Below are 26,502 nucleotides of genomic sequence, written 5' to 3'. Positions count from 1 at the left end.
GAACAGCTCTAATGTAACCTTGGAGAGCTGATGAATGAGAAAATTAGTTTGGACCTGTTGAATCAGGTTTAGAGTAAACACTTATTTTACTTTATTTTTTTCTCCACCAGTTGAACCACATCCCTATACTCATTTTCTTGATTAAAGAAAAATATTAAATGCTAACCACTGTGTAATTAGATGCACTTTCTATATTTTTCCTTTATTCTCCCATAGAACCCACTAACCCATTGACTTATAAATCTGCATGTGCTAAGTCGCGTCAGTCATGTCCGACTCTTTTCGACCTTACGGACTGTAGCCTGCCAAGTTCCTCTGTCCCTCGGTCTCTCCAGGCAAGAATACTGGAGTGAGTTGCCATGCCCTCCTCCAGAACACCTTTCTGACCCAGGGGTCGAACCCACGTCTCTTTCATCTAACCTGCATTGGCAGGCAGGTTCTTTACCACTGGCGCCCTCTGGGAAGTCCAGATTAGGCCCAACGTTCTGGTCTAGAACTCAGATAGTGATCAAGCCTCCATTTTCTGTGTTTGCTTGAAAAATTGGCTCCATTTTCCTGCCCAGGTGGGAAAATACCAAAGAAAGGGTCTGTTAGAAATAAACAAGCTTGTGATCAGGCTGTTATCAAGATAGTACCTGATTTCCAGAAGATGTTTCAGCTGCTGACTTCTCCTGAGACGACAAGAAGAGTAACTCTTTGTTCAGTCTTTCAGTCATGTCTGACTCTTTGTGACCCCCATGGACTGCAGCACACCAGGCTTCCCTGTCCTTCACCATCTCCCAGAGTTTGCTCACACTCATGTCCATTGAGTTGGTGTTGCCATCCAAACATCTCAGCCTTTATCATCCCCTTCTCCTCTTGCCCTCAGTCTTTCCCAGCATCAAGGTCTTTCCAGATGAGTTGGCTATTCATATCAGGTGGCCACAGCATTGGAGCTTCAACTTCAACATCAGTCCTTCCAATGAATATTCAGGGTTGATTTCCTTTTAGGATTGACTGGTTTGATCTCCTTGCTGTCTAAGTGACTCTCAAGAGTCTTCTCCAACAGCACAGTTCAAAAGCATCATTTCTTTGAGTAACTCTAAGTATTCCTAATTTGCTAGCCCCTAGTTGTGTTGGGGGTAGGAAACAATATTCAGGCAGATCCCTTTAGGTAATTCCAGAGCTGTCTCTACCTGCTTCACCAGCCTGCTTCCTTTTCTCGGCTAGAATAGCCCTGCCTTTCTTACCCATAAAGTAGTTTTCTTCTTCTAACTGCCCCAGGGCCTTTAGCTATCCCATGTACATTCTGCAGCATTCACTCACTTAATAAATGGAAGCAAGAGCTCATCATAGGGACTTCCTGGTGGTCCAGTGGTTAAGAATCCACCTGCCAATGCAGGGGACATGGGTTCAGTCCCTGGTCTGGGAAGATCCCACATGCCCCCGAGCAACTAAGCCCCTCTGCCACAACTACTGAAGCCCACGCTCTAGAGCCTGTGAGCCACAACTACTGAAGTCTGAGTTCCTAGAACCTGTGGTCTGCAACAAGAGAAACCACTGCAATGAGGAGCCCATTCACCGCAATGAAGAGTAGCCCCATCTCACTGCAACAAGAGAAAGCCCGTGCCTGCATTCAGCAACAAAGACCCAGCACAGCCAAAAATAAATTTAGAAAAAAAGCTCATCATATTGTGTATGGAAGATTGACAGGAGCTAATGCCTCCAAGGGTATGGTGTCTCCAGCGGTTATAGAGAAAAAGTGACCATCTTTTCAAATAAAAATTTGGTTTCTGCTTTTCTTCCTGCTCTTATTTCCTTGTTACCTTCTGCATTAGTTTCCCAGGGCCGCCCTAACAAAGTTGCACAGACTAGGTGGCTCAAACTATAGAAATATATTTTCTAACAGTTCTGGAAGTCCAAGACCTAGGTGTTGTCAGGTTTGATTTCTTCAGGGGTGTCTCTCCTTGGCTTGCTGAGGCCACCTTCTCATTGTGTCTTCACATGGTTTTTCCTTGGAGCACCTACATTCCTGGCGTCTTTTCTTGTTCTTTATAAGGACATGCATCATATTGGTTTTGAGTCCCACCCTAATGGCTTCATTTTAGCTAACCTCTTTAAACACCATATCTCCACATGCAGTTACATTCTGAGGTACTGGGGATTGGGAGTTTAACATATAAATTTGGGGAGGGGGAACACAGTTTAGCCCCTAATACCTTCTTATCACTATCAGTATATACAGCCTGGAGGTAGCTACATGTCCATGTAGAACATATTAAGTCAGAAGGACTGGATATGAGCCCCACCTATGCTACTTACTAATAATGTGACCTTATGCATATTATTGTGAGTGCAAGCTCAGTCACTTAGTGGTGACCAACTCTTTTGAGACCCTGTGGACTGTAACCCACCAAGCTCCTCTGTCCATGGGATTTCCCAGGCAAGAAGACTGGAGTGGATTGCCATTTCCTTCTCCAGAGGATCTTCCCAACCCACGGATCGAACGCACATCTTCCAAGTCTCCTGCTTGGTAGGCAGATTCTTTCCCACCAAGCCATCTCGAGGACATTCAGGCATATTATTAGATTTTTCCAAATCTCAGTTTCCTAACCATAAAATGGGAATGCTGATAAGGGTACCTGCTTCAATAAGTTTTTGTGAGAATTAAAGAGGAGGATACCTGTATGTGCTCAGGATAGTGCCTAGCTCAATAAATATTAATTATAATCATAGGAGTGAAGGTGAATTAATGAAGCCCTCTTAGGAAAGGAGACTTTGATTATACTCAAATTATGGGCATTAACTGATACTTGACATTTTTTGCCTAAAATATAAATTTGCTATGAGTTTTCCAGAGTTTTCACTAAATGTTTGACTTTTTCTCTTAAGTCAAAATTCAGTGAACTGTATAGTTTAGGAGAGCAACAACCCAGTAGAATCATGATGAGTCTCCCTGCCAGATTTTCTGTAGCACTAACTTCAAATATATTTTCATATTTAATAAATATATATTGTCATATTTAAAATTTATCCTGACTCTGGCTTCAGTCATGGTCTTCATCGGAAGTACAGCACAGTCTACCACTTAATTCAGTGAGCTCCATTTAATCAAGAGATTAGATCCAGTCCAGAGATTCATGGACTGTTAGCTTCACATAAACGAATCGGTGATTCACACTTACTGATCAACCTACAAATACCACCGTTCATAAATGGGAACAGGCCACCCCTGCTGGTGTAATTATCCGAAGGAGGAAGAGTGGGACGGGCAGGGAACAGCTGATGGTTCTTCTCACTTCTGGAGGGTTGCCCTTGAGATGACAGTGTATAGGTGGGCAGGGCAGGGCAACTGTGACATCTCCCTGGGGTCCCTTCGATGCCAGGAATTTACCAGGCTTCAGCCGTCAAAGAACAATAAATTTTGCTTCGAAATATAAAACATAATCAGTGTTTCCCAAACACTGAAGGCAAGAAGCAGCTAAATCCCCATAATAATGAAAAGAATCCTGTTAATTAAATCAGCAAGGTAGAGCGCTTCCCTCCTAGCTCACAGCCTAGCTGAACAGTAGAATACCTTGGAGACTGAAACTGAAATCCAAGCCTTTTCTAGGTTACAAGCCAGCATCCTGAGGGAACATGTAGAAGAAAAAAATCCTTAAGCACAGGACAAGTAAACACAACTTTTTTCTTTCCTCTCAGAAGTTGTACTCGGGTTATGTTTATCTGGGAAGAGAAGTTGCAAAACAATTTGTAAAACCAGGTTCAGCATATTTGTGCCAACCCCTTATCAGATCAGGGCTTCCCAAGTGGCTCCGTGATAAAGAATATGCCTGCCAGTGCAGGAGACGCAGGAGATGGGTTCGATCCCTCGGTAGGGAAGATCCCCTGGAAGAAGAGAATGGCAACCCACTCCGGAATTCTTGCCTGGGAAATCCCATGGACAGAGAAGCCTCGCAGGCTACAGTCTGTAGGGTTGCAAAGAGTCAGACAGGACTGAGCACAAACACTCTTATCAGATCTGCCACTAGTCAAAGGTAAGCTGAAGCCTGTTACTACAAACTACAGTGTAAAAGCAAATGTATCAGATGCTTACAGGAAAAGAGAGAAATATGTTATTTCTTCTGATTTTTTTTTTTCTTTAATTAGTCTTTTCAACCATAGTCTGTTTCAACTTCCTTGGCTCTTAGACATCCTGGATCAGATCATTTACAACAATGATTAAGTGTTTACTTCACACATCTTTCTTTTTGTGTGCAAAGCTATTGATATAGATTTGTGGGTTTCTTTTAATGCTTGGTTAATTGGCTGCTGTACTGAGAGAGTCTGTTACTGCGGTTGAGGAAAGCTGGAAAAAATCGAGGTTAAGATTTCTTATGAGTCTATCACGTTTGGGAATTGAGGGCCTTATAATATTACTGCCCTCAAGCCACTGATAGCAGCTTCTGTTCCCATCAGTGGGAGCTTTTACAGGGATGAAAGTCACACCCTTTCACCCCAGTCAGCTGTTGGTTTTACTCTCCAAACCAATTCACTTCCACCCACAATCTATTGACCTTTAAATTGCTTTTAACTGCCAGAAGGTGTGTTTTTCAGATGAACTAGAGTCCATTCATAGAATCTGAGACTTCAGAATTTACCCATATTTGAAAACCCAAAAACTAGGCCGCAACATTTAACTAATCTTTCATGTAATGATTAATCAAATATTAGTTATTGCATCAGTGTCTTCGAAAAATTTGTTCTGCATCAGTCAGTTCAGCCATTCAGTCATGTCCAACTCTTTGCGACCCCATGGACTTCAGCACGCCGGGCTTCCCTGTCCATCACGAACTCCCTGAGCTTGCTCAAACTCGTGTCCATTGAGTCAGTGATGCCATCTGACCATCTCATTCTCTTTTCCTTTTCCTCCTGCCTTCAATCTTTCCCAACATCAGGGTCTTTTCCAATGAGTCAGTTCTTCACATCAGGTGGCCAAAGTACTGGGGCTTCAGTTCAGCATCAGTCCTTCCAATGAACACCCAGGACTGATCTCCTTTAGGATGGACTGGTTGGATCTCCTTGTAGTCCAAGGGACTCTCAAGAGTCTTCTCTAACACCACAGTTCAAAAGCATCAATTCTTTGGGGCTCAGCTTTCTTTATAACTCTCACATCCATACATGACTGCTGGAAAAACCATAGCTTTGACTACACAGAACTTTGTTGGCAAAGTAATGTTTCTGCTTTTTGATACGCTGTCTAGGTTGGTCATAGCTTTTCTTCCAAGGAGCAAGCGTCTTTTAATTTCATGACTGCAGTCACCATCTGCAGTGATTTTGGAGCCCAAGAAAATAAAGTCTCTCACTGTTTCCATTTTTGCCCCATCTATTTGCCATGAAGTGATGGGACCGGATGCCACGATCTTAGTTTTTTGAGTGTTGAGTTTTAAGCCAACTTTTTCACTCTCCTCTTTCACTTATCAAGAGGCTCTAGTTCCTCTTCACTTTCTGCCATAAGGGTGGTGTCATCTGCATATCTAAAGTTGATATTTCTCCCTGCAAACTTGATTCCAGCTTGTGCTTCATCCAGCCCAGCATTTCACATGCTGTACTCTACACATAAGTTAAATAAGCAGGGTGACAACATATACAGCCTTGATGTATTCCTTTCCCGATTCATATTATGCATAACATCGGACATACTTGCAATACATCAAAGTTTGGAAGTGTTAGTTGCTCAATCATATTTGACATTTTGTGACCCCATGGACTGTAGCCCACCAGGCTCCTCTGTCCACAGCATTCTCCAGGCAAGATACTGAAGTGGGTTGCCATTCCCTTCTCCAGGGAATCTTCCTGACCCAGGGATTGAACCCGGGTCTCCTGCACTGCAGGCAGATTCTTTACTGTCTGGGCCACTGGGGAAGCCTTAAATCAAAGTTTACTCAGATTTACATTTGTCTGTACCAGGATTCTGTTTTTAATCTTCTGGCTCAAGAGTTTTCTCACCATTGTCTGCATTCTCCATATATTACCCTTTGTCTTTTGTCCAGTCCATAAGCACACATGCACTCACCTAGAAAGATAATTTTTCAGTAGTTAAGGTGTCTAGTGCTGCTAGAAGCCCAAATAATAGACTATAGTTTTACATTGAGAAGTAGAATTGGGCCTAAATCTTTCAGCTTCCACCACACCACTAAACAGTTTGACACTGAAGGTAAGAGTGGCAGAACAAAAGGAAGTAGCCAAAAAATACGGTTCATTCTTAGCTTTCCCTAGCTGAGAGAAGTTGTAAGAACCAGCAAGTGCCTACAATATGATATTTGGTTCATTAGATTCCTGGGGGTGGAGCAGAGCAAGATGGTGGATCCCCACTTAGCCCCAGCTGCTTCCCTCTGACAACCTCACCCACAGCCTGTCCTCGGGTGGGTTATGGATAATGGTCTAATTTCCTTTCAGCACGGTGTATTTTTTTTCTTTCTGACCTTTCAGAGTAGTACCTGTGTGTTTGGGGTGGGGGGGGAATATCTTAATTCTTTAAAAACTGTGTAAAAAGAAGAGATTTAAAGTCACAAGTTATGTAAGGTACATTAATGAAAAGCAAATATATGTGTGTGTGTTTGTAAATTCAGTGTGTGCATATAAGCATATTGCAAGAATCAAATTTTGAGGTTTTTAAAATTGTTATTTTTACTGTGTCTTTATAGTCTTTCTCTGTGGGAGTTTAAGGAAATAGTTGCTTTATGAGTTTGTTCTTTGGATCTGGCTGATAGGTGATATAAAAGTTGTATCTCACTGGTGTTGATGGTAAATATCTTCAATCGCAGATGTATGACTGGCCATTATATGATGAGGAATATCTCTTCAAATGAAGGTAGTAACTACCTCCTAAAGGCTGGAATCCTTGCCTGTTTAATGGAGAATCTTAAAATGTAAATTTCTGTGCAAATCCAAACTGTATGTCTGGTCAAAAGTTGACTTTTAATTTCTTAAAATACAAGCTCTTCAAGCACATCTATAGATTAACTTGGAAATATAACCGGGCTAATACCTATTGAGTACCTACTCTGAATGGTCGACTAAGCTAAGTGCTAAGAACAAAGTAAGTTTAAACTTCATAGCAGTGGTAACACCTCATATCAAAGAGATTCCCAAAGTAAATATTATAATAGTTTTGCCATAATGTTTAAATGCACCCTTGATCTTATTTTGTATATCTGTATATAGTAGAACTGTAAAGTAGCTTTATGTAAGTTTTTGACTGATTAACCAAAGGCAGGTATGGACAGTGGAAATAAGCAGCATTAGAACTGGCCAGCCCCTCTGCTGCCTGGGGGACCACTATGACACACACAGCCATTTTCTGTTTACATTGACATCATTTTGACAGTTTAGCACCTTTTTTTTTTTTTCCAGGAACGGAGAGTAGGGGTTCAAGTTTTCTGATTAGGAATTTTCAAGGCCAACTTGTAAAAGGCAAAAATTAAGTTTGCATTCCTTTATATATTTGGATATGACAGATTGAAAGCAAGGCAGGTATGCAGAGTGTGTCTAATCCCTCACCTAGGTGGCAATCTCAAATGCTTTGATGTCATCTGGTTGCAGGGCCCCCGAGACTTTTCAAGAAACCAAATTCAGCTGAGTTGCTGTGGCCTGTCTCTCCTTTCTGGTGTTCAAAAAGGAAAGAAAAGGTCCCTGCACCTTCTAGTCTCCTTCCTTTATTGTACGGTTTGCTTTGTTTGTTTGATTTTAAAACTGCCATTATGTGAAAGTGTTGCAAGTATAAATAATTGAGAAGATAACTCTGTAGGGAAACCACTTTTGCTGCCTTTGTGCAAAGGCAGCTCATTATGGCTCAGAGCTGCAGCATTCCATAAGAGCAATTATGCAACATCAGTATGTCATGGATATTAACCAAGGGGAGTAGATAAGAGACGGGAAAATAATTTTGTAACTTATTTAATTAAATTTATTTGGTTTTTCAAATAGTTCCTCTAGTGTCGAGTTTACCAAACCTCTCCGTGGTTGCTGTGGTCTTTGCAGGACGGGCGTTCGGCGTTTGTTTGTGGGCATCTCTCCTCAATTCTGTATGGACTGACAGTGTATTTATGTTGGGGTTTAATTTCCACCCAAGGAGAGGTTACCCATGAAAATGGAACCGTAATTTGGTCATGAGGTAGTCATCCCCCCCAGGACTTATAGAGGCAGTTAATATATGTTAATAGAGCAAAGTGAACAAAAGGTTAAATAAGTGGGTCAGTCTCAGAACGAGTTCTGTACTGCTTGCTTCTGCTTAAACGGAAGGAAAAGCCCATAATGCCGCTCGCCTGACTTTCACCCCCATCATTTTAAGAATTGCTTTGCCAATCCTTCACAGCAAATAGTAATTTTAAGTGGACCAAAACAGAACTCAGGGTGTTTGCACTCCATGGTAATGATAGAGTAGCTGTGCTCCCTGGAGTCAATAAGCCCAACAATTGAGTCATTTTTGCCTCCTGTGAGTGAATCACTGCTGTTAGCCTGAATGACAGGATTGCTTATAGAACTGGAGCCCTTCACCGGGCTGACCTCATCCTGAGACAGCGAGGTTCAGAGGGCAGGCAGGTGGTGTTTAACACAGTTATAAGTAAAAGCTGATTTCGTACTTGTTCACTCTGTAAACAAGAAAGTAGAATTGGCGGGGGCAGGGGGCTGGGAGGGGAGAGGAGGATGGAGCATTGGATGTGCAGTGAGGTACTTTATCCAAAGCAGCACTTCCTCTTTTCCTGTCTCTTTTCCCTTCTCATTTCTGCCTTTCCTTAACGTCCTGCTCCCCCCACCACCTTGTTTCTGACTCTGTCTCTCCTCCCCATCTTCCACCCTCCGTATGCAGAAGTCTCTAACACATGTAGTCAATACGCTAAAGTTAGATGGCCACAGCCCAAGTTTTAGTTCTCATTAATGAAAGATGCAGAGGGTGTTGCCAAAAAAAAAAAAACCCACCTAGTTTTAAGATTAGTCTTCAGTTTCTGAATCATTTTTTGAAGCAGAAATTTTAGGTACATGTAGCAAAATACCCAATGATAGTTGTTGCTTTTTATAATATTTCATTGAGCAAGAAAATATGAGAAAAGTAGGAAAAGGTGAAAATTAGAGCAAACATCTAGCCTAGCATTATCTCCTAATGATCAAACTCTCTTTGAGATAGAGAAATTCAAAGAACATTCTCAGCCTGCATGTTTTTAGGGGTCCAAGAGCAATGGAGTAGTCAGGTTTTATAATAATCTTGGGAGGGGGTGTTGTCAACAGGTAAGATAGAAAACAGGCTTCCCAGAAAGCACAGTGGTAAAGAATCCACCAACCAGTGCAGGAGACTCAAAAGATGTGGGTTTGATCCCTGGGTTGGGAAGATTCCTTGGAATATGAAATGGCAATCCACTCCAGTATTCTTGCTGGAAAATTCCAAGGACAAAGAGCCTGTCCATGGAGCTAGAGTCCATGGAGTCACAAAGAGTTGGACGTGAAGCACAAGATATAAAACAAGAGCCCACAGATGGTTCTCTGTCTTTGCTCTGACTTGGGGAAGTAGGAACATGGAAACCCTATTTTCAAATTCATAAATGATTTAAAAACACAATTTTGGTTAAAAAAAATACTCCTTAATTTTTTCAAATCCTTGGAGCCCTAGTGCCCCTCAAAATCTTAATAACTGAAGCCAAGCTTGATTTGTACTTTCATGCCTTCTTAGAGATTCGTAATATATGTCTGGGCTTTCCTGGTGGCGGTAAAGAATCTGCCTACAATGTGGGAGACCCGGAATCGATCCCTGGGTTGGGAAGATCCTTGGAGAGGGAATGGCAACTCACTCCAGTATTCTTGCCTGGGAAAGCCCATGGACAGAGGAGTCGGGTGAGCTACAGTCCATGGGGTTGCAAGAGTTGGACACGACTGAGCGACTAACACTTTGGCTTTCTTTGTTTCCTTTAGTGCTGGTTCCCTAGCACACTTTGACTTACCATCTTTGTTTTGGAGAAACATCGCAGGATTGACACCAGGGTCCTTCAGAGTACAATCTGGGTGGGGGGGGGGGGTGGTTTAAGAAAGCTTTCTATTCTTCTTTCCTTCCTTCTTCACTTTCCACTTATTATTCATCTACCCCGAAACACACGCACACCATAATATTCCATTGACCTCAGTTCCCATTACTTCCAGTTTATTCTTCCCTCTCCAGCAACTGGACTTATCATTCCCCAGTGTTACCCAACTTAGAAAAGTCTGATGCCCACTTTCTGCCAAATCAAGTCCTTCTCTTCCTTCACCCCTGTACCCAAGATTTGCCTGGCATCCGTAAAACCAGATGGAGTCACACCTTTAAACCAATGCCTCTAGTCTGTATCTTTAGTTGTTTCTGAGTGCAAAGATCACTACCCAGAGACAGGAAGCCAGAGTTATTTCCCACCTTAGCTCTGCTCCATTCTAGGAAAAATCATTTTATCAGTTCAGTTCAGTTCAGTCGCTCAGTCGTGTCCGACTCTGCGACCCCATGAACCGCAGCACACCAGGCCTCCCTGTCCATCACCAACTCCTGGAGTCCACCCAAACCCATGTCCATTGAGTTGGTGATGCCATCCAACCATCTCATCCTCTGTCGTCCCCTTCTCCTCCTGCCTCAGTCTTTCCCAGCATCAGGGTCTTTTCAAATGAGTCAGCTCTTCACATCAGGTGGCCAAAGTACTGGAGTTTCAGCTTCAACATCAGTCCTACCAATGAACAGTCAGGACCGATCTCCTTTAGGATGGACTGTTTGGATCTCCTTGCTGTCCAAGGGACTCTCAAGAGCCTTCTCCAACACCAGAGTTCAAAAGCGCCAATTCTTTGGTGCTCAGCTTTCTTTAGAGTCCAACTCTCACATCCATACATGACCACTGGAAAAACCATAGCCTTGACTAGACGGACCTTTGTGGACAAAGTAGTGTCTCTGTTTTTTAATATGCTGTCATTTTATCAGGGCTTCAGCTCTTCAGCCACTTGCAAAATGAGGACAAGAAAATTCCTCTGGGCTCTTCCATTCTCAATTTGACATTATTTCCAAGACAGAGGAACCCTATTTTCATTGTCATTTGGTTAGCCCTTCACCAAACATTTTACTGAAGATGTACTGTATGCTTGACATGCTTTCAGTAACATAGAATTAAGATGTGGCCCTGGCCTCTGGGACTACCTGCTGGGAAGCTAGATACATACATTATGATTATAGTATTGAATATATGCTGTAATGGGTCTGTGAACTAGGTACTAATGACTGAAGAAGTGCTTCTTACTCAAACCATGGAATCTGGGAAGTTATCTCAAAAAGATATTCTCTGATAAGAATTTTGAAGGGCGTGTTTACCAGACGGCCATGAGAGAAAGGCCCCAAAGACAGAAGAAATGGCATGTTCCTAGTTAGTTGGCATATTAACTTTATACTTACTAATTGTCTTTTTGTTTATATGTACATAACTGTATAGCAGTTAAACCAATTTCTAAATTAAATTATTTTTATGTTATTTTATCTTTACTATGAAAATGGAGATAATTCAAATGCTATTGCTATCATTTCTATTTCTAATAGTTAAGCCATCTTAGGGAATTCTGATAAATGTGAGATGTGACTATTCAAAAAATTCCTTTCAAATTGCAGTACACAGTGTTTGCTTCTTTGTCTATTGGTGATTGTAGCTGTGTGTGGAATACAGGGAATCAAAGGTTGATGTCTTTATTTCTATGCAGTTCGAGGGAAAGAAATCCAGTAACTAACCCTCTAAAGCTAAAATATTTAAGGACTAAAGCAGATGTGGCATAACTGCTGGTTTGCTAAGTCTCTTGTGATTTATAAAGATATATTTTATGTCTTTTATGATTACGGGATGATGCTAAAAATTTTGTGGGTAATAATACCGTCACATTGGGAAGAGTGTATATAACATCTCTGAAGAAGATACAGAATGCTACCCAGCTGCAAATCAAAGTAAAAAGATGTTTAATTTGTTATAAGGAAAGGCAGTCAAGAAATTTTATTTGGAATTTGGTCTTTGATGTCTGATCATCATAAATGTGAGGACATTATTAAGTCATGTATTTATGAATAGACTTTTTTTTGCCTCTTGACATAATGGGATATGTTTTCATAATATTTTTTAAAAAATTATTGTTAGGTGTGTAGCTATTAGAAATATAGTTTATTTAAAGTGACTTTGAAATTTTACAAATCTTTGATTTTTCCCCCCCTTTGGCACCTGGACTAGAGGCCAGTATAAACTGGTTAAATAGCATGGTTTAAACAGAAGGACTCTCCCCTATATACATATTTATAATACTTTGTTTGTTAGATCTTTCTTTTAATATTACTTGACTTTCTGTGTTTTAATCTCTCTCTCTCTCTTTTTTTTTCGAATTTTGGGCTGAAGCCACTCTAAAGCTTAACACCTAGGAGATTTCTCACTTATGGTTCCCTTTAAAAGTGCTAAAATCTCAGCCTCTCAAACAAGAGACCAAGCTACAATTTAAAGAAAGCAGTGGTATTGATAAAGGGCCCTAAGAATGTTGCCACCTTCCAAATGTGTCTTCTGCCACATTCTTTCTTTTAAACCAGCAGGAGAGTTGGAAGAAGGATAAGAGGCTGGCCCGTACAAACACTCCTGGCTTGCCATGCTGGTCTCTGAGGTCTCCCCTGCTGCTTTAGAAAAAGGAGCCCTACAGACAAATGAAAGGACCACGGGGACATTCTCATGCAAGCGCCTTCCTGCCAAACACCAAGTGGCTTTAGATTGTTGGTGTTGGGGTGGTTTGGCCTGAGTTGAAGAATAGAGACTTGAGAACCATTTGTTTCCACACCATTTTGGGTGAAGTGTTATATTTTTCACTTTAAAAGCCCATTTAAAAAGAAAAATATGGTTTGAAAGGGGGACACAGTTTGGAAGCCATCACACTTAATGGAGTCCCTTTTCAGTGCAGCACTTTGTACTATCAATTCTCTTCTAAATTGTCACCACCTGGAGAAAACCCACCCTTGATTGTCTTACCACTCTTACTTAAAAACACCATCTTCTGCATATTTTTCCTATTTCAGATTTTTACAACTCTTTTGTAAATTCCACTGAGTATGAAGTGTACACTGTGTGCCAGGGACATGTTACCATCAGCCTGCAGTCACACAGATTATCCCAGAATTAAAAGGAAAACCAGCAAGCTGGACCTCATAGGAATAAAGTTAACTTGACCAGAAATAGTTGGGTAAAGGACCTCATAGAGTCTGGCGCATATAGGAAGAGGAAGTGATTTTTTGGAACATAGGTAGGCAGTTTATTGGGCTTCCCAGGTAGTGCTAGCAGTAAAGAAACCTGCCTGTCAATGCAGGAGACGTAAGAGACAGGGGCTCCATCCCTGGATTGGGGAGATCCCCGGGAGGAGGGTGTGACAACCCAGTCCAGTATTCTTGCCTGGAGAATATCATGGATAGAGGAGCCTGGAGGGCTCATCGAGTCACAAAGAGTCAGACTAAAGCGACTTAGTACGCCCGCAGCACTTTATTATACTTGTTGCCACAGTCTGAAATATTCATCTAGTTTTGGAGTTTTGAAGAAACGAGAGGGTTTTGAAGTTAAAGTCGCTTCTTTCCAACCATTCACTCTTTTTTTTGTCCTTTATCTTGAGTGGCCTGCCTAGTTTCTCAGCCTGAAAGTCCCATCGTCAACTCAAAGGTAACTTTTAGAAAATGGAATTTGCGCCCCCTTGCCATAACAAGTAGGAATTCCTCTGAAATTTTCCAATTTTTATCAAATGAATACTATAGCATACCAGACGTAGATTCTCAAGTTTATGCTCTTATAATATCATTTATATTTGTGTCTCTTCTTTGCCATCTAAGCACAATTCATCGGCAGTTCTCCAAGCCACATGTCCCACTTCTTTTGTATTTCTACCAACTTAGTCTGAGTATACATTTCCCTCTTCTGCTTGGAATGTAATAGCTTTCTACCGTCTAGCTTCTTGTGTCTCATTAGTTCATATGTAGCCCTTAGAATAGATTTTCCTCAAGCACCATATTTTATCATTCTACTCTTTAGGAATTTGAGAAGTTCAATTTGTTACTCAAGAACTTCCACTTGAGTAGGGGAAATAGGGAAATATTGGTCAAAGGTTGCAACCTTCAAGCTTCAAGATGAGAAAGTTCTAGAAGTCCAACACACAGCCTGGTGATGATAACTAACAGTCCTATGTTATATATTTGAAAGTTGCTAAGAGAATAGATCTTAAATGTTCTTGCCATGAAAAAGAAATGGTAATTATGTGATGTGATGGAGGTGTCAGATAATCATTTTGTAATATAATGTCAAATAAACACTACCTTAAGTTTATACAATATTACATGTCAAACTTGTTCAGTCACTCAGTTGTGTCCAACTCTTTGCGACCCCATGGACTGCAGCATGCCAAGGTTTCCTGTCTTTCACTATCTCCTGCAGTCTGCTCAGACTCATCCACTGACTCAGTGATGCCATCCAACCATCTCATCCTCTGTCACCACCTTCTCCTCCTGGCTTCAATCTTTCCCAGTATCAGGGTCTTTGCTAATGAGTCAGCTCTTCACATCAGGTGGCCAAAGTATTGGAGCTTCAGGATCAGTCCTTCCAATGAATAGTCAGTATTGATTTCCGTTAGGATTGACTGGTTTGATTGCCTTTCTATCCAAGGGATTCTCAAGAGTCTTCTCTAGCACTGCAATTTGAAAGCATAAATTCTTTGGTGCTCAGCCTTGTTTATATGGTCCAACTCCCACATTCATACATGACTACTGGAAAAACCATAGCTTTGACTATGTCAGGGAAGGTTTGACTATGTCAGACCTTTGGTGGCAAAGTGATGTCTCTGTTTTTTAATATGCTGTCTAGCTTTTCTTCCAAAGACCAAGTGTCTTTTAATTTCATGTCTGTAGTCACCATCTGCAGTGATTTTTGGAGCCCAAGTCACTCTTTCCACTTTTCCCCCATCTATTTGCCTTGATGATGGAACTGGATGACATGATCTTAGTTTTTAAATGCTGAATTTTAAGCCAGATTTTTCACTCTCCTCTTTCACACTCATCAAGAGGCTCTTTAGTTCCTCTTCCCTTTCTGCTATTAAAGTGGTATCATCTGGATATCTGACATCGTTGATATTTCTCCAAGCAATCTTGATGTCAGACTTATATGATGTTATATATCAGTTGTAGCTCAATAAAGCTGAAAAAATAAAGGTACCCCCCCCCCAGCTTGTGTGTTAACTGCGGTTGTGTTTTCCAGACCAAAACCAGAAGCCTGTCAGAATTCAGTGCCTGCACCCTCCCTTGCACACATTGGGCCTCAGTCTGCTTCAGTGTCTTCACACACACCATTTCCCTATTTCCTTCTTTCTCAATAATCTATACTATTTTAATCTGGTCCAACTTCCCTCCTCCACGAAGCTGGTGATTAACTTGACTTCTGACTTCTCTTTTGACCCCATCACACTTATTTACTGAGTGTGGACCATGTTTATTTAGGATTATGATGTACTCTCAAATTGTGCTTTTCAATTTGTTTCTATAGTTGTGAAGAGTAAAATTCTTTAAAGGCATAAGTTGCATTATATGACACAGAGAGAGTCATATAATTAAATATTTTCATATTATATATAATTTCTTACTATATATGACCTTGTCATATTTTGTCATTAAACTTGCCTTTTGTTAGATATAGTGCGTAGAAGTTATCAGTGTGTGATGCATGTACAGGTTACTATGGGCCTTAAAAATTATTCATTCTAAATTGTTTGGAACTGAAAAAGGATGAAAACAGGCCATACGGAATCCCTGCTTCTTTATACCTTGTTGCCCTTCCTACCCTCTATCTTCCCCTCCCCCAGAACCCAGTCTCTCCCTGGGACATGTGCCCAGTCCCAGAGAAAGCTCTACTAGGATAATCCTCTGAATACTGAAGAGGTGCGTCCTGAGTAACTGTTGACTGACCAAAGGGGAACATAGGCTAGAGCAAGGAACGAGGTTTTGAAAAAAGTCTGTCCATCCGGTGAAAGTGAGAAAGGGGAAAAGAGAGCAAACACTAGAACATGGCGTGATGGCAAAAAAGGATGTTTAAACAGCCATTCTTTTCTCCTTTGTTTTCAGCATTCCCGCCACCCGCAAAATTTCTGTCTTTGACCTATGTGGTTATATGTCTACATATCCTAGAGTTGATAACCCTTCTCACCCTTCCTTCCAGCAGCCACCCAGGAAACTTATTAGCCAGGTGTTAATCTCTGCAAAGTTTATTGCCTGATATGTGTGTGTGTGTGTACATACATACACACACATATATGTGTAGACACACATGTACGTATATATACTTGCTTATGGTTAATGACTTCTCACAGTTTATCTCAAGGCCACATTGTTTCCTGTCCCACTTGGTTGACAGGGCATCTCTGACGTGACAGATGTATCCACTGAGAACAGGATCGTGCATTTGAAACCAGTTTAATTCTTAGCAAGGCGATGCATATGGCTTATGGAGATTTTGTTGTGGATTTTTTTCCTTATATATTACTCAGGGAAGCCTGTGTCAGTATAAATCAGTGGTAACGAAATCAACATTATGGCATCTTTGATATTGCATTTGCAAAAGCCTTTCTGGATGTTGTTTAATTCAAGGCTTAATGATTGATATTGTAGACAGTGAATAAACATTTTTGATGGATCTGTTTGCTCACAGATTTAAAAAAGCGGATCCCTTTTTCTCTTTGATGTAAAGAGTGTAATGCTATTGAAGAGGAAACTGTTCACATGTGGTCAGCACAGGTTGGTGGCAACAAAAGTAGAAACTCACTTAGGGTAAAATTTGCTGTCAGGAAAAATGGAGCGTTCTTTCTGAACTCAGGAACGTGTGGTTCATGCGAGCTTGCTTGTAGATGGTTGCTACAATAAGGCTTCTTTCATACAGGTGTGTTTATGCCCCAGGCTTGCTGGCCACAGTCCATTCCATTTACAGAAGCTGAATTAAACAATAACTACCGCATTGCAGAAAATGGTGGGGCGGGGGGACGGGGGTGGGGGAGAAGGTGAGCGTCAAAGGAGATGCCTGAGAGCTTTGTTCGGCCAAGAAAAACCCTCTTGCAGTTGTCAGAGCTTGTTGATGTTGCTGGGAACGGCACTTTTTTTTTTTCTCCTGGATTTTGTGGTTCTGCCTTAGGAAAGAAAGTAAAATAGAACGGAAGAACAAAGTCCTACTCTATAAATCAGCAGCTGCTCCTTGCCAGATCAAAGGAGTGACATTTTTGCTCCTGGACTACTTGTCCACTTGAGGGCTTGACAGGCAGCTAACAGCTGGCCTGCTAGACTGTACGGGAGAATCCGCCTACATCTTCTTCCGAGCAGATGACAAGCTAATCAGAGAGATATCCATAGCATAGGGCATGAGTACACCTTGATCTCCTCAAACATAGCTGATACATAATTGCTAAACAGCTTGGTACCTTTTTGGCAAGTTAATGCTCAGGTGGCTTCCACTGAGAAGAAGGATAGAGAATTAATACTCCAATCAAAGGGGGTCTTGAAAGCTAAAGAAATGCTAGATTTGTAAGGATCTCCTCCTGTTAGCATGAATTAGTAAGTGGCTAGGAACATGATGAGAACTGGCTAAAATGTGTGTAACTGATTGTCAAGTGACTGGTTGACTTTTTTCGAAGCCCAGTCAGGCAACAGGATTCAGATAGAGGAACAGGGACTTCATAATAGGACATTTTGAAGATGATTACTCCAGTTTTTTTTATGCTGATAGAACTGAATAAAGTTTTAGATATATCTTCAGTGTCTGCAAAAAATTGTTTTCAGAAGCACTATTAGGAGTATAGGTATACAGATCTGGAATTTTAATGTCAGTAGTAAAACTTTCAAAGTAATTCAGTTTCTAGTTGATTTCCATCTGCAATAAATCATGTACAGAATGAGGTAATACACTACAACTTATGTCTATTGACTTAGTATTTTATCTTTAAGAGGATAGACTCTAGATATGAATAGCTAAGGAAGTTTGCGTATTTTCTCCTCCCTTGCTTTCAAGTAGCTTTGAAAGATCACTTTTATAGTACATGATAAATAGCCACATATGAATAATCTGATGGTGTTCTGAGAGAGTAACAGTGCTTCAAAATCATAACCTGCTGGGATGTTTTGTTATCGAGTGTGATTATACTTATGGAATAGTGATTATTGTTTCTCAGTACTATAAAGAAAATAAAAGATAATTCCCTATCTTCAAGGAATTTCTCAACTACTTTTATTAAAAAGTCTCCACTATATGCCATGTAAGCCTGAGTCAAATAGGATGCCAAATTCTCCAGGTCATTCTAAAGATTTTTTAAATTATAAAAACAATCAAACTTATTATTAAAAACTTAAACAGTGCAGAACTACATGAAATAAAAATAGAAATCTGCCATTTCCCTGCTATCCATTCCTGAGAGAGAACAGTTTCCACAAAAACATTTTATCAGTCCAGATTTTCCTGTCGGAGGTACTGACGGAATGAAATGTATTAAGTTACTCTAAATTGTTTGTTGCCCAAAACAAGTGATTAAAGGACTGTTTAGATCTGAGATACCTAAAGAGAATAGTATGTGCATATTCACAGCTACGGTTCTTGATTAAAACTTGATCTTTGCAAGTTTCTATTCTTAGTAAGAGTACTGGATCATGTATTTGGTATGTGACCTAGAGCAGGAATTCTCAAATTTAAATGTGCATGTGTCACCTGGAAATATTTTAGAATATTGATTCAGATTCCTTAGTGCCAGGGTGTGTGCATGTGAAGTCTCTTCAGTCGTGTCTGACTCTTTGCAACCCTATGGATTGTAGACCTCCAGGCTCCTCTGCCCGTGGGATTCTCCAGGCAAGAATATTGGGGTGGGCTTCTGTGCCCTCCTGCAGGGGATCTTCCCAACCCAGGGACTGGCAGATGGGTTCTTTCCCACTAGCGCCACCTGGGAAGTGCCAGGGTAGGGACCACTTATCTCTGTAGCTCTAACGAGCTTGAGTTGATGCTGATATGGTTGGTCCATGGAGCACAGAGAATAGTTAAGAGAGTGATTCCAAAATAGCTCACCCCACTACCCTGCCCCCCAGCAGGCACCCACTCCAGTGTCTAAAATCCCCACCGTGACATTATACACTTGGATTACCTGTAATCTCTGGGAAGACCCCACGTGGCATGAACACATGCTACCTTCAGGGATACAGCACATTATTATCCTCTTATCAATCAGCTTGGGTTTGTTTATAATAACCCACCTAGTGTTAATTATTACCTGTAAGAGAACAGAGCTCTTTAGGAGGGGACATTGTATAGATGCATTTTGAATGTAAGTTAACGTTTAACAAGCCTTTACTATGTGCCAGGTACTGTGGCACAAAGATGTTACAAGCAATACCCCCCTTAATCCTCAAAACGATCTGGGCTCAACTATCACCCCAGCTTATAGATAGGAATCAAATGGAATCTTGGAAGTTTACATAGACTTGCCCAAGGTGACACAGCCAGGAAAGGGCAGAAAATACATTCCTATGCTCTTCATCACTTTGCTCTACATTGAAGTTGGGAATATGGAACAATATCTGAGAAGGGTTTACCACCCAAAGTAGGGTATTTTAGTAAAGAACCTATGTGAGCCCTCCTATCTTGAAGGAAGAGTTAGATAAAAGAAATGATTTTGGGAAACCACAGTGGAAGGCTGTCAAAAGATAAGCATCACCTACTTGATAATTTTGCTCAGGGCTTTTCATGTCAGCATAAACACTCCACTACTCAAGGCATATTCATCAAGTTACAAAAGGTGTGTGAGTCCAGATTAGTATCATGTTCTCATACTGTAAACTTCGAAGTGTTAGTTCATGGTGTTTTGAGAGCTGTAGACTACTCTGTGTGTGTGCTCAGTCACTAAGTGGTGTCTGACTCCCCCATGAACTATAGCTCACCAGGCTCCTCTGTCCATGGAATTTCCCAGGCAAGAATACTGGAGTGGGTTGCCATTTCTTTCCCCAGGGGATCTTCTCGACCCAGGGATCAAACCTGCATCTCCAGTAGACCAATCTCACCTCTATCAAATTAAAAATCAAGCTGTAGCTCTGGGAAATTGATTATGAACCATAACTGTATCCCTAAATAACCCACGAATCTCATTCGTTTACCTTACTTTGCTCACAATTGTCTGGGAGAAAAGACCCACTATCTGGCCACCCATGAAAAATGCCGGTTTGAGACATGACTCAGTCATCTGTGTGTTGGAGTACACATTCAAAGGCATTAAATCTGCTTAATTCACTGATTCAACCTTTTCAGTATATCTCACTGAGAAAACCCTGCTCTTAGCCATAACCGCAGCACAGAAAAAGACACGCTTTCTTCATGAACTAAGAAAAGTTGAAGAGACTTACTAATGGACTTGCCCTGATTGAGACTTCACTGTTGCAAATCCCAACCAGTAGCAAGCTTTGTGAATAAGCACCTTCGCTGATGAGTTCTGTGACTGGGAAAAGTGAAGAAACAGGTTTTTCATTTTTTAAAAGGTCCCCAATCACCAAGGTATTTGGACAAGACCTCTTCCAAATTGATCTGATCTCTCTTCAGCAGTTCTACCTCTGCTTCTTTGACCAGACCAATCCATGCAAAATCTTCACTTCCAGGGATTCTTGATTCCTCCTCAGAGGGTTCAGGGCTGGCATCTTTCCAGCTGACTCCATGGAGGCCTATACTTTCTAACATTTAGCATTCTAAAGGAATGCTGCCAAAAGGAATGGGTTACCAGGTGGGGAATCAAGTTAGTGAACCAGAAAGAGGGATTTATCAGCCATTTTAAAAAGAGGGAGAAAAAGAAAGGAAAAGGAATCAACCAACAATCTGGAAAGATACCTAAGTCTACTGCTGTCAATCTGAAATATGCTTGGGAGTGAACACACTTTAAAAAGAAAATCACCATGGTCAGATTTCATTGACAGAAAAGTTTGGCTTTTTTTGTGGGGGGTTAAGGTGGGGATGTGGGAGAAGTCTCCAGAAGACCTCTCTCCAAAAAGACAAGATGAGATTTCAATGATATTTTCCTCTCTTGGGTTTATTCTTTTTATATATAAAAGAATCCACCTGCCGGGCAGAAGACACAGGTTTGATCGTTTGATCCCTGGATTGGGGAGATCCCCTGAAGAAGGAAATGTCAGCCAACTCTAGCATTCTTGCCTCGGAAATCCCATAGATGGAGGAGCCTGGCGGGCTACAGTCCATGGGGTCTCAAAGAGTCGGACATGGCTTAGCCTAAACACACTTATACATGCACACATACACATACACACACATGTCTATATATATATTCACTCTAAGTTGACTCAAAAAGGCCTCATGATTCTTGGAAAGTCATTGAATTTATTTCTATAATTAAGTTTATTTTTAAGCTAACCGTCTAAGTATATAATTTTTAAGGATCACACATACTAATGCATTTTCTATTTTGATAAAATTTAGTGAGAAAGTAGATAGTCTTAGTAGATCCTCTCCAAAGCTTTTGCATGAGCCTGTATACTAACTTTGTGTTCAACACAGATCAATAGAAGTAGTGTATTTTAGGGTACTCATTCCCTAGGGAGTCGCTAATGGAATTATCTCTAGCCCTTAAAAAGTCACAGTGAGGCTAATGAATTTTTTTTAAGTGAAATCTGGATAAGGCACTAGGCTTACTAGCACATTTTATTTATGGCATTTATCATATGTGGCACATTTTACATGCAAGTTATACAAACCTCAGAATGTTTTTAAGAGCTATTTAATATCTAAGAAGACTTTGTGATTTCGGGTTAAATAGTTATACCAATAGAAAAGTATGTGTCCTCAACTTCAAAATCATTCTGGGATGACATTACAATTTAGAGCATTTTTTAATATCAGATACAGATGAAAAACCTAACAGTCTTTGGATTGGAAATAACTTGTGGGGGTTTTCATTAAAGTTGGGTGCAGTTTGCTGCATTTTGGTTAGTTGGATGTCTTCAGCAATTTTTCAAATGTTTTGGGTTTGGCAAAGTCCAAAATGTTTTTGCCAACACCCTCTTTTCCCCTTAGTTTTTAAACCCGTGTGAAATTCAAGGATAACTTAATCCATATGTGTCTGATTCATTTACACTTAACTCATCAAAATGTTATTTTGTAAGACCCATTTAATATCCAAGAAACCTTTTTGAGTCTTTTAAGATGTCTTTTGTCTCTGAACCAGTGAGTTGCATTTTTCCATATGAATGGAGCTTGGACCTTGTAAGATGGGAGATCAGGCAATTTTCAACTTAGACTTCAAATTTTTAGTAGATCAAAACTTGATATTCTGCTTATTGCTTGAGCACTGAATAACTTCATCTTAAAATACAGATCAGAGAAGGTGGAAAAAAAACTTTCATGTCATGTAATTTTGGGGAAAGACCACATTTGGAAATTTCACATAAAGAAATAAAAAAAAAAAAACTCCTAGCTTGATTTTTGTAAGTCTATAATTAAATGGCTTCATTTTAGGTACATTGGGTATATTTTCTAAGAGTGGCCTATGGATCATCTGTGCAGTGGGAGTAATTTAATTTTTGAGTGTTGAAGTGTTCTTACAGTCAGCTTATTAATTGTTAATTTTAATAATGACATATCGTGTTCATAAGATAGCCTAGGATCAGGGGAGCTGACAGTTGGCGAGAGTTGTATGTTAAAAGAGTTCCGAAAAATTGGGACCCATATGTTTTACAAATTCTGTGTGATTTGAAAGAATGTGGTAGAATCAGGAATCTGGCAAGATAGAGCACTCTGGTTCACAAACATTGTTTGAGAACAACAGTTCAGAGAAACCCTAGTGAAAAAAGCAAAATCTCTATGACCTGTTGTAAGAAGATCTAGTGAAAACCTTCAGAGGCCTCTCTGCCTATTTGTTTAGCAGAACTGGGCAAAGAAAGGCCATCGCCATAACTGCTAGTGAACATCCAGTCCATGCCATGGTAACTAGTTGAAAATGTAACATTGGAGTGGCATTTCCAAGTTCAGCACTTCTATAAAGACCTGCGAGCACACGGACCGCTTTTTTAATGTTCTGCATTGTTGTGGATCCCCCATTGAACAACCCTTTGAGCGGACCCCGTTTTTACTAATATAAACATTCTGACGAGTATCCAAAGAAATGACCTTTGAGTGAACCTCTAACCTTCCCTGTAATTATTTGTTTGAAGACAGTGTGGAGTTCTCCTGCTGAGAACTAAGGACCATGATGCCTTGCAACTCTGTGAGGAAGGGAGTGTTTGGGGGAACTGGTGAGAAAGACATAAAGAAGGGAACAACCTCCAGATGTAAATAATAAAAGAGTAAAAGGGTGAAATTAAAAAGGGAAAAAATAGCAGTTCGTTTTACCTAAAGAGTTGCTCTATAGGAAAAAACAAAACCGGGATTAGTAGCACGTAAGAGGTGAAAACCTGCCGTGTGTGTCCTCCGTTAGAAACTTCAAGGAGGAGAGGAAAGGTTTCTCCCACTCTTCTGAGCATCTCAGTGGGTCTTAATCTGAGCTGATGAAAGGAGTTTTCTGGTGCAACTCTCAGGTCAGTCATCCTTGGTCCCAGTAAGAGCAGTGAGGGCAAGAGTAGACCACTAAGATTTGAGGGGTGCTTCTAAAAGGCTTTGTGATCTATCTGATCAGCTATTCCTCAGCAACACTTAAAAGTGCCTGGAGGGAGTAAATATAATTTCCACTCTCTTCTTTTTGTTTTTACCTCACAAAACCTGTCACTTACTTCCCCAAACCTGAGGGGGTGTGACATTTTTGACAACCTGAGCTACACATTCTTAAGTAATAAAGAAGTGCATTGTTTGCCAAACAAACGCCTTATGCAAAAGACTCCTTTGGTTTTCTCCTGGCTGTTTTTCTTCAGTCTAATTGTATTCCCACCAGAGTGCTCACAGGAGGCCTAAACGGGTGTGGGCTGCTGTCCTCCGCAAAAGGGACTTCAACACCGTAAGAGCACAGAGCTGCCAACACACACTAGAATTTTCTTGGCTAATTTCAAAGAAGGAGTTTTCAGTTCCTGACTGTGACCCCATGTGAACTCATTAATCATGAAGTCCTCCTGCACTTAAGATTTGAAACTGGGAATACTGGGAATGAGCAAACTCCAGGAGATAGTTATGACAGGGGAGCTTGGTGTGCTGCGGTCCATGGGGTTGCAAAGTAAGACACGACTTGGTGGCTGAACAACAATACTGGGAAAGATCATCCATGGTTCTGTTTTGAAGGAACAGCTAGCTATAGGCTAGGCAACCGCCTCCCTCCATGTCCCCCCCTGAAAACGCACAGCCAGTGAATCTTGTGCATCAGCTCAAGTGTGTGGGGAATGCATGTCATTAAATGCACAGGGACAGGGGTAACTCACAAATGGTAGAAAATTGGTTTGTTTTTATTAAATTTGGAGAAATAAAGGAGATTTCTTATCATCTTACTCTGTTTGTACATGAATATTTGATGGGCATTATTAAACATTAAAGTAACATGAAGTAGGCACTTATTTTTGGATTTCCAACAAAATTAGATCCAGGCTTCTAGACGAAATAACTGCTTCTCCTTTACATTCCTGTGATTCAGCCACCACCTGATTTGAAAATGTTTCTTAGACTCTAATATCAACCATGTGTACCTGAGGCTCTGTCTTTCTAGTGGGTTGAAAGGTGGCTGGGTTTATGGTTGGCAGTTACCTTTATCCCTGCCCTGGGTGTCCCAGCTTAGACTGGAAAGGCCGCCCCCAGCTGGCACTGACCTCTAAATGACCCCTAACTTTACAGGCTTAAACTGCAGGAGTTGCCGAAGAGCAGAAGTCTTTCTGGCCAGCACTTATTACTGCTGTGTTGGTGATAAAACTTCAGACAGCCTAATTGATGGCTTTGCTGACCTAACAATACCTTGTGAAAGCCGAGTGCCAGAGCCTGGTCTCCATTTATGACCAGCTGCAAGGGGAAGCAGGGTCTCCCTATGATGGAGTTTAGGGAAAAGGGGAAAATCTTCCAGCCTGTGAACTTTAACCAGATTCCAACTTGTTCAAGAGGCAGAAGCACAGTTGCAAATTAATACAAGTTTTCGCAGGGAAAACTTTTTTCTCTTCCTGAGTAACTTGTTTTTAGCAAGTCAGCCTCGACTTGGTTATGAGATGACAGGGGAGATGATCCAGTCAGCTATTTTTGAACATGGAGAGGAAAACTTGCCTTCAAATTAAAAAGATAATTTTTGGTAGATGTTCGACTGTACTGTATTCTCCGCAGCATGCGAAGGTGTTCATGGAGCATACAAATTGCATTTGCTGACTGGTCGTCTCTATTCTATTTCAGGTTTATTAATGCCAGAAGAAGAATAGTACAGCCCATGATTGACCAGTCAAATCGAGCAGGCAAGTTCCAACTCGTGTCTGTGTTCACATCCCTCAGGCACAAATCCTCATCAAGTTATACTTTAGGAGTTTCACCACCTGGTAAAGAAATGCTTCCATCAGGCATTCTGGGAGAATTTTGTTTTTTAATGTCCCCAGAATTCCATTCTAGGAAGCAACTTCACTAATTGGTGCTAATTGGAGATTTCCCACCCTGACTCTACTGAAACTGCTTTTTATTTTCTTTCTGAATTGGTAATTGGGCACACGTATTAGTGCCACAAGCAGTTTGTTTAACTGTGAGCTCTGGAATTACTCATTGCTTGTCTGCATCCAATCATTAGCACACTCTCATTTTCTCCTTACCCATAATTCCTTGGTGTGTGTGTTGCTTTCACTCCTGGAACATCCCCTGTTAAACTCATTGTATCCATTCATTTGCTTTGACTATTCATAATATTCTATTAAAGCCTGACATGCTGCATTGCCAGCATTATTTTTTATTAAAATCCTTCCCATCCATCTCACGGAAAGACATGTGGGTTTTTCTCACAGTATCTCTCAGTTTTTCTAAAGCTATTATTACACGGTACAGTCAGAACCCTACCCATGAACTCCTAATCATTCTACTTTGAAATAGGCATTTCCTTTTACTGCGGACTTGTGGTGTCCTGCAAGAAGGTCTGGGGGAAAAAGCTATTTTCCATGTAGATGATGACTGTTGTCACTCACAAGGATGTCAAACAGGATGGAGACTTAAGCTGTGGCCTCAGTTTAAAGAATTTAAGAAAAATCAGATTCCTTTGGCAAAATTTCCCTGACAACACTGAAATATTGCCCCACTAATGGAGGCTGGGGGCCTGTTGGAGAATCATATAAAACAATTGAAATATTAAATTTACCATGTTTACATTTTCTTTGGTATGAGTAAAAACGCAAATGTTCCATTGAGTCTGTTTAACCTTGTAAAACTGTGCTCACATTTTCAAGTGTTTGTGTCTGATGTGAAACTTTATTAAGCCACCAGAGATGGCAGGATCACAAAATCTTAATAGCACGTGGCAATCTTTATACATCAGGTTCCCCCTTTTCCTTGTCCC

At 40.8% G+C, this 26,502-nt stretch overlaps 1 protein-coding gene across 8 annotated transcripts in view; it reads left to right on the top strand.

Annotated features, from left to right (window-relative positions):
* The window catches only part of MEIS2 (Meis homeobox 2), a 218,630-nt gene that overhangs the window by 187,614 nt on the left and 4,514 nt on the right, over nucleotides 1-26,502 (top strand). For all 8 annotated transcript variants that reach the window (XM_070468960.1, XM_070468963.1, XM_070468962.1 and 5 more), the window contains one exon: nucleotides 25,365-25,423. In XM_070468960.1, the coding sequence (XP_070325061.1) occupies nucleotides 25,365-25,423 (59 nt within the window). The remainder of the gene's footprint in view (nucleotides 1-25,364; nucleotides 25,424-26,502) is intronic.

The sequence above is a fragment of the Odocoileus virginianus genome, chromosome 6 (genome assembly GCF_023699985.2).
Source record: "Odocoileus virginianus isolate 20LAN1187 ecotype Illinois chromosome 6, Ovbor_1.2, whole genome shotgun sequence".
Lineage (NCBI taxonomy): Eukaryota > Metazoa > Chordata > Mammalia > Artiodactyla > Cervidae > Odocoileus > Odocoileus virginianus.
The sequence above is the reverse complement of the archived record's forward strand: the minus strand, read 5'-3'. Positions and strand labels throughout refer to the sequence as shown.